At 34.3% G+C, this 9768-nt stretch overlaps 1 protein-coding gene across 1 annotated transcript; it reads left to right on the top strand.

Annotated features, from left to right (window-relative positions):
• The first annotated feature begins 3593 nt into the window (after window positions 1–3593).
• LOC149780356 (transient receptor potential cation channel subfamily V member 6-like) lies at window positions 3594–9174 on the top strand. The gene is made up of 2 exons (XM_089937253.1): window positions 3594–4455; window positions 5223–9174. Exons 1-2 carry the CDS (start codon window positions 3643–3645, stop codon window positions 6687–6689), a joined length of 2280 nt encoding a protein of 759 aa, XP_089793379.1. The 5' UTR covers window positions 3594–3642; the 3' UTR covers window positions 6690–9174.
• Window positions 9175–9768: the final 594 nt, after the last annotated feature.

Raw genomic sequence — 9768 nt, 5'->3', positions numbered from 1 at the left:
GCTTTTGTGACATTGTGGTGAAAGAATTACACCCCTCATCATTAAATGTAAGCTTTTCACAAGACCAAGTCAAGAAGTATTGGAATCCATCATTGGACAAGTACTAATTTATTGAGTCCACTTTAAGGAAATAAATATGTATGACCACTGTCTACATATATTTGATGGTTAAGACGATATTATCCAAATGGGATACAATAGAATGTGTTCTTCATGAAGCAATTAGCATGAACAAACCTGAACCCAATTCAATGATCATGTACAAACCTGAACAAGTTTTTGAATTCCATTGGATATAAAAGCATACCTTCTATCTCTTAGCATAGACTATCTCCACCTATTTGTGTGATAACATAACAAACATTTTCCACTTTTCATTTAGATTTAACTAAAGCTTCATGTTTTCACCAACCAAACATCATCAAATGACCAATTCAATTTTATTCAAATAAATGTAAAACAGTAATATATTATATCTACATGTTGCCCGTTGTCGTTGCTACAAATTACTGACTTTGATGTCTCCACAAAACAATTCACATCTTAGCCGGTAGAAACTCTTCAATGTAAAGAACAGGAAATGTCTGGAATCGACATCCTGCCTACGAACATATTTGTATCTCTACTAACCTTGTATGATAGTATAGCATATTCTTATGCATTTTATGTTCCTTGCTACGAGATCTTCTTGAAATAATAATCCATATGCACAATGTTATTGCGGCAAATAGTTTTTATGATTAAAACTGGTATGTGATTTATTTACATTAAATTTCTAATATTATGTATGTGTATTCATTTTTCACTAACTGTACAGAATTTGCTAATATTTTCCGTGACATTAAATTAAACCCGTGGATTTAAGTCATATGAAGATGATTCTTTTTCGTCAGTTGAGCGTCTCTCTGATCATAACAATACCCTTAGGGTGGTTCAGCTTTTTCATCTGTTCGACGTCTCTCTGATCATGACAATACCCTTACGGTGGTTCAGCGTTTTCGTCCGTTGAGCGTCGCACTCAATCCGATCAAGACAATGCATTTACGGTTGGAAATTATACTGTCAGATATACAAACTAAAGGTTAACGAAGAGGGTGCATCTCAAAATGAGATTCAGTTTCCGAAATCCACCTGAGTGGTGCTTATACATTTGAATGTCTCAACAGTACACCCAATTCAGTGTGATGTGATTTGATTTGGATTTTTAACGTAGCTTTAACATTTTTTCAGTTATATCGCTACGATGTCTGCATTGTTGCAGTTTATAGTGATGTCTAGCACTGGGACATCATGCCGCAGACATGTAGCATGATGTCCCACGGGTAGTCACATTATCCTGACACCAGGCCGACCAGTCCTAACAATAACCTCTTAATGCTGAGCACCAAGCGAGGTAGCTGTTGTTACCATTTTTGTAAGTCTTTGGACACACCATTCAGCTTCATTAGATAAAATTAATATTCAACAGAAAATGAACCAACAGAAATGTTCTAAGAATTAAGACACGTAGGATTTCCATATGAGAGACACTAGAATGTTTTGAATGAGTATCGGTTTCTTAGTCAGTGCGATAAACATCAGCCAGATACATCGTTTAGTAATAGATGAGGACAATTACAGGCTTAAGATATATCTGAAAGACACCGAACGAAGCAGCAAATTGTTACAATACTTTTTTAGTGTCCGTTTCTGACAGATTGTATTAACATAATCATGCGTGAATTAATACTTTAAACTGACAAAACTTTATTGTATTAATATTACAACCATAGAAAGTTATGAGGTAACAATATCGCTTTCTCTTACGTGGAAAAGAGCCAAGGTAAATAGTAATTTATTAACATAAATCACAACAGCTTCTGACAATAAACACATTTAAAGAATTGTATTATAATATGTCATGCCAAAACTACACGGTGTATTTAATACTTGACATATAGCCAATTTCAACATTCAATTGAAACATAATTATATGCGCATGGTTTCCTGTGCTATCTGAAAACTATTTGATCACGTGTGCTTCAAGCACGTAATATATCAGCTTCCAGAGTATTTATGATGCTATACATAGGTGCAATCAAGAGAATTACCTGTACAAATAGTCCATATTTTTATACATGTTTGTGCACGTTTTGCATTTTACGTGATTTTCATTGATTATTTGAATTCTTGAACAAATAGGGGGCTTATGTAAGGCCCGGGAATTTAGTATACCTTTGTACCTTTAACGTAGTTACCGGTAAGAATTTTAATTTTAGAACCATTTTATTTTATAGTTAAGTAATTGTAATTTACTATTTAAATTATAAAGTATTAAGTGACTTTTTTCATACTCTAGGGTTATAATTTTCATACTCTAGGGTTATAATTTTCATACTCTGGGGTTATAATTTTCCAACTTAAATAACTTAATATGAAGAGAAAAAAATTTGTTTAAATATCTTGTTCGGTTTATTCTCTAACTTTAATTCTGACTTCTATCTTGGACGGTAGGCTTAAATATTTTGGTGTCTTTAATAGTTATAATTTTATTAATGGACTAAAATGATTACATTTTTGAGAATCCACGCTGGTAATTTTTAAATACTCTCTTCAATTTTGGGAAAACAAAATTATTTCAAATGTTATCATCCGAAAATGTTGTCTATAGTTAAACAGGGTAAGCTATGTTTATTATTTCTTCAGAAATAAAATAATGATGGGGAGTTAAGTGGTCTTATACTGGCAAGCAAGGAGTTTTGAAATAGGACAAATGGTGGTCATGGGTCAAATGTTAATGAACTGGATTGCATTTAAAAATGAAACATGATGCAAAGGTCACACGGAGAATATGGAAACTTGTAAATATTCTTATTCATACCACTAGGCTACATACAAATTATATATATATATATATATATATAGATAGATAGATAGATAGATATTCATGATTTTTCTGCTTATGTATTTATATTGTATTTGCTGGTCAGGGGTGCAGCTTTTATTGAATACAATTTACATTATATATAAATTAGATGATTGCAAAATTAAATTATTATATTAAGCTATCTATCAATTTACATCTCTCTCTCTCTCTCTCTCTCTCTTTGTGCAGAAGTCTGGGAGACTTTCAAAATATTTTGTTTCTTCCGAAGATTTAAATTTACATGATTATCTCTTGATATGTGTTTCTTCTGTTGCATGTTATGTAATAAAAGATTCTATTTATTAGATAAAAGTCATTCTACCAGGAAATTGTCTTAATGTTCGTAGTAAATACTGCCTTTTTCATGCATATAAAATCCATTTGCATTTATTTATTTATTTCAGATCAATAATTAATGTGTTGGTTTAGATATATGTCTCTGTCACTGCATATTAACAATCTCAAGAATGAAAGTCGGTTATATGTCACCCGAACATCTCTTTCTCTCTCTCTCTCTCTGAGTTTCATATGAAAAGGCAACCATTTGACGAACCTTGTATCTTCTCCAGTCAAGGGTGAACTAAATGGTACATGGCAAATAATGAGAATATACATACATGCAAGCACCTATATAATTAACAATCATTTAAACGTAAAATCCTACACAAGTAAATCAATAAGTCTTCACTTGTTTTTCAGCAAACAAGTTACCATTAAGATATTAAGAATCAGTTGTCATGGAACAAGGATCATCCACCAGACTCACAAAAAAGGCAGCACGGCTATGTAGAGGAGGATCTGTTTCTCCTGAAGAAAATAATAGCTTATCAAAACTGCGCGAACGTTTGGAGAAATTGAATGAAGCTTCGTCGGAAACTGACACCTTCCCAGTGTACCATAAATCGAAAAGTCTTCAAGTGTTCGACGAATACAATACAACTATTCTGCACCTTGTCTTAGACATCTTTTCATTTAACTCGGACAAACAAAAGAATCTCCTTAAACAGATTGTTGAAAAGAATCCAGAGATAATACTTTATCCTAAGACTGGCAAATTTGAGGGACTGTTGCCTTTGCACATGGCAGTATGTCATCGACATACACATCTAGTGGATATTTTGCTAGGACCACTGCCAGATGAGAAGAAAATGGAATGTCTTCACATGAAAGCAACTGGCACAGAGTTCACTTCCAATGTTATGGGTGCCGAGCTTCCGTTATCCATAGCTACCCTTATGGGAAACAAACATATGGTTGAACACCTCCTCACACTTGGTGCCAGACCTACAGAAACGAACAGCAAAGGGGAGAACGTCCTTCATTCCATTATATCGTACGCCTATATGTACCCCGAGAAAGCTGACCTAATGCTAGAAATGATGACATTCCTTTTGGATAAGTATACAGTCATGAAAGAGCTCAGTCAAAAGAATCCAGATAATAACATTCGTTGGTGTATGCTCCTGACCGAAAACAATCGCGGAAAGAATCCATTACAAGTTGCTCTACAACTGGGACAGTTAGAAATTTTTAAATACATTCTGCAAACGGTATGATAATTTGGAAATGCTAGTTTATCTTTGGTCCTAGCAAAACATAGCTTTACAATACCCCTTGGAATAAATATATATATATATATATATATATATATATATATATATATATATATATATATATATATATATATATATATATATATACCTGTGTGTGTGTCTGTGTATGTTTTATTTTAACTGTTTTTGTATTCAATAATTGAACTGGGTATTAACAGACTATCATAACTGATGTCACAAATGCGTCCGCCACACTGTATGTAAATACTCTTTCAAGGCTCCTTTTTCCAGTCGTGTAATTTACCATTCCATTTCACAAAACGACAATACATCCATTAATAATCGTGCCGAAAAGACCGCATTCTTTCATAATGATTCGCATCCCAGATTCAAAGCATGCGTTCACTCAGGGAATTATATATAAAAGGAGTTATTATGAATTAAGAAAATATCCCACAACGTGTTTTTAATTTAATATATGTGATCAAATTTGTATGAAGCAAGTTAGAAAGTATTACTTACAACATGTGTCAATTATCGCAGATAAACACATTCCTTCGGGTTATACCCCCATCCAGCACAGATGGCTTTGATCTCACACACGTGATGTTTATTTGATTGAACCAGTCACTCATATCGCTTGTTTATTGTTGTTTATAGATTATGTTGTTAGTATTACAGTTAAATAGTAGCAACATCAGTTCTTGTTGTTTTGTTGCCTCTATTGTTGTAATAGTCTAAATGACATATTCTTTGATTTTCAGGCATATGGTCAGTGCAATGGATTGTTCAGCGTAGAGAAGTACGACATGACGGATGTCGACATGAGCCTGACTCTTGTCCCCGTTGAACGTCAAGATGAACGTCGGAAAGGAGAAAAGGACCCCTTTCCTCTAGATCATTTGATTTTCCTCGACATTAAGACGGCAATGACATTCTTAAACTACGGTCCGCTCTCAAGATTAATTCGGCTGAGGTGGTTTGGTTATAGAAAACTATTTTGGATAACCTTCTTTGTTCACTCTGTCATTATGATTATGTTGACTGTCTCTGCTGTGCTTCGGGCAGAAAGAAAGCCTGTCGGCGGGGTGATTACAGGTTTTGATGAGGTAAACAATGCTACAGATGTTTTGCCTGCTCATGTATTTTCCTTACCGGCCAAGGGAGTAAGCGATGCATTTGTGATCGCAACGGGGTTTATTAGCCTCCTCGTGGCTATTCTGTATATCTTCCAGGAAATATGGCGGCTGTATAAGGGCAGACTTCATCTGCAAATGAAATACCTTTTCCATCCCTTTTCCAATAATATGTTCCGACTACAAATTGTCATCTTCGGATTATCCCTGGTCGCCGATTTTATAACTACTTGGTTTTCTGTTTACGACGAGGATTTCGCTCTTCTATTAGCTATTATCATAGGCTGGTTCTTGTTTCTGTTCTTCTTCCGCGCCATGAGACGATTCTGTCAATTTACATCCCTTGCACAGAGGGCAATGTCTGATATTATGAGGTTTTCTGTTATTATCTTTATTGAACTTGTCGCTTTCACCACGGTAATGTATGCACTAATCCGTGGGTCAAAGTTGGATGCTAACGATGACGGAAGGGAATTTCAAGAAACGTGGATAAAAGCACTTTTTCTTGTATTCCAACAGATTTTCGGCATTGGAGATTTACCACTATCGAACATTCGAAATCGGTTGATAGTTAATATAGTGTACGTTTGTTTCATAGTGACGACAACAGTTCTGATGTTGAATGCTCTAATAGCAATAATGTCCAACACTTGCACTGAGCTCTTCAACTCCAATGATGGGACTGCACATCTACGATTTCACCAGTATTCCATCATCCGCTTCTTCGAAAGTATTTTACCTGATTTGTATGTAATGCGTAAAGCTCGTACAGAACTGAAAGAGGTTAAACGTTTTGATCTAAAAATGCAAACCCAACCAATGCGTTTTTTTGTCTGTATGGATTCGCTTCGCAGCATTTCGAAGGACTCAGTCGCCAACTCACCAGAAAGTACAAATACACAGCAGAACAGCTTTACAAATATGATGACGGGACAACCTCTTCAATCATCCAGTGATCAAAATATTAGAAAAACAGATTCCTTTGAAATCCATCATCTTCGTATGGGTTTGTGTGACACGTGCCATGGCAAATACGCTGTTCCTGGAACAAAGATAAATAAAACTTATGACCTCATGGTAAAGTGTAAATTTTAATCTAGAAAATGCAAATTATGCCGAATATAGCTTATTACTAATGACCAATTTAGTGCAGGTAACTCATTAAACATGAAGCAAAGATTCCATGTAACGTACTACTAGCACTCAACGTAAGATCAAGTAGTTTCAGAGCAAACATTATATCTGTCCTATATAACAACTACCCACCTTATCTGGGGTGAGAGGGTGGATGATTGGAACTAAAACTCATTTTCTTCACGTGTGATTTACTTCAGTTACTTTATATCAGAATTGTTAAATAATTATAGTTACTTGCATATTAGAATTTATTACTATTTTGCTGTTATTTTTTGCGAATTTGAACAGGTATGTAGGTTGGGATTTAGGAATAATTAATGTTTTATTAGTTATATATTATGTGCAGTTTGTTGTTTAATTTGATGCAAAATGGTCGAATTATTCTCGTGATGTTTCGTTTCTTTAGCCTGCTCAATTTTGGCAATTTTGTCCCTTTTTTATATTTTATTTACAAAACCCAAGACGCACACAAAATTCCGTCTCCCTCATTTCACATTAGGGTTATATCGATTTCTGGTAGAAATAAGTGGAAAAAAACCTCCAAAGTCTACAGCATTGATTTTGAAAATGGTAGAAAACAATGAGATCTTACACAACCTTTATAGTCTAGGTAAGACAAATACGGCACAGCACCCTATATGCTCATCACGTGTCCTTTACCCTCCCAATGGCTGTGATCTTAATGCACAAAAACCTGGCTGCTGCATGAAAGTTGTGAAGCTGGATAAAACTTCAAAAATATATGACGTAGTGAAAAATATAACAGCAGAAATATGGAATACAGCCACTAACGTCCCATGTTGTTTGCTTACCATAACCTTGGGGCAGAGAGGACTATGACTATGAATACATGAAACACTGTCAAGTGCAAATACACAGAAGGCCAAAGTTGGATGAAAATACCTTCACTGGTTCAAATGTGCATGTGCAGGGATTCATAATTTCCTGAATGGGCCCGTAAACTTAACATTATAGTATAATTATGACTGGTTCACTTTTTATCAAAATGTCTTCAGTAGCTTGAACGTTATCCGCCAGAAAATGTAAAAAAAAATCACATAATATTTAACCAAGTATTGTTGTGAAAGTGCCCTAATGAAAAGGGCATGTAACTGGTATATGACATATCATCAAGTCAAGGGTATATAACTGGTATATGACATATCATCAAGTCAAGGGCATGTAACTGGTATATGACATATCATCAAGTGAAGTGCAGAATGTCATGAAATCTCACCATCTGTCAAAAGGTATGGGCCTGATTTGCGAATATTTAGAGAAAGATGGATTATAATGTGTTACCATAACCTGCTTAATTTAAGACTGTTATAAACAATCAATTAATAGTCACATCATAACTTAACATGGCATCACAAGTGCTCTTGGCTAGACCATGAGAAATAACAAAGAACACAGCACGGAACACACGCTCTGTATGGTACACAAACACTCTTCTTAATATCTTAAACAGTTTCATACTTACAATCTGGATACAAAAGTTGAATATATAATATTTCAGATGGAACCATGAAATGTATAGGATACACAGTCAGATTATCATTATCGGTTTCATCGCATTAAATACGGTATGTTTAGTTCAAGTCGTGACAAGAAATATATGTATATTGGCGTATGACTTTGTGGCTATGATTAATAAAGTCACAAATAACAATATACAAAATTGTGCTGTGTTGGATAATACTATTTAATGACTTACAGTTACAGCTTTCATACATATCAATATTATATTTGTATTAATTTTCATGATTATACATTATTGTAAGGCTTATTTAGTAAAGAACATATTAAATACTAATTGTGTGTTTGTACTTTAAGATGATGTCATTCTAGTAGACACATTACATGGTTTCATGATAGAGGTAAATACGTTGAAGAGTTCAGGTCACGTGTTTTATTTGAGAAACAATGCTTGTCTAATTTTTGATTGGCTAACTGCTAAGGTACTTGACTTTGGTGACAAAGAGTAATTTCGATTTGACTATTCGACTCTTATTCTGCATCTGAAATTGCGTCTAAGCCATTTTATATAAGGGACAATTTAATGAAAATTAGTTATTACTAGCAAAAACATCATTCTTAGAGGAACAAATAGTTGTGTTCAGCTCAGCTGGGGTGATTTAATTTATTTATGTTAATTATTCATTGGAATTTCAACGTACTTAGACTTTAGGATTTAGTACTTCTTTTTGAGTTACTGCGAATTCATTTAAGGACATTTTGGATTATATAGTTTCAATACAAGAAGAGTATTGGCACATCAGCAGGATAAATTTAACCTCATTCGGAACACCGCTGGAGCTAATCTGGAATATTCGATACTTTTCAACCTGTTTACGATTTCATTCGCCATTCTCGAAGTTATTGTTTTTAATTTTACACTTTAGATTTATGGGAAATAAATTACTAACTCAATTTTACAAAATTTGTTTGTTTTCACTGTTTTATGTTACTTAGAATAAGACCATTGAATCGTAACACAGTCAACGCATCACAAGAAAGTAACCCTGACATGACTGACATTAATTTTGAAGATATGATCTTTACAGTGGTACAAGCCACACCATCCAAAATATGTAATTTTCATTATTTAAACAACTTTTGAAACATATCACAATTTCATCATGTTGAGATATGATCTGAACCATGAAGAAAGCAAATTTATAAGTGAATTATGTTTCTCCTAGAATGCTTACCCAATCACATTAAATTAGGAATATTAGTCTGCTACCTCGCGAATACAGCCCTACTAAATGACAAAAATTCGTCTTTTCCTATTTAGATCAATATAGAAAGGGCAATAACTCTTATCCATTACCTCTCCTTGATACCACCAGGTGTCACCAGTATTTAGCTAAGCGGGATACTAACGAGAATGTGCGCATGGCGGAGTGGTTGGGAGGGTCTTCAAGTAATGTGATTGGGTACGTATTCTCAGAGAAACGTAACTAACTAATAAATTTACTTTCTCCTTCGAATACGTTCAGCAATTACATGATCTTAGCAGAATAGTTAATGC

Source organism: Sinohyriopsis cumingii, chromosome 16 (assembly GCF_028554795.1).
Source record: "Sinohyriopsis cumingii isolate HCF-2022 chromosome 16, ASM2855479v2, whole genome shotgun sequence".
Taxonomy (NCBI): domain Eukaryota; kingdom Metazoa; phylum Mollusca; class Bivalvia; order Unionida; family Unionidae; genus Sinohyriopsis; species Sinohyriopsis cumingii.
This window is presented reverse-complemented; position numbering and strand designations above follow the sequence as displayed.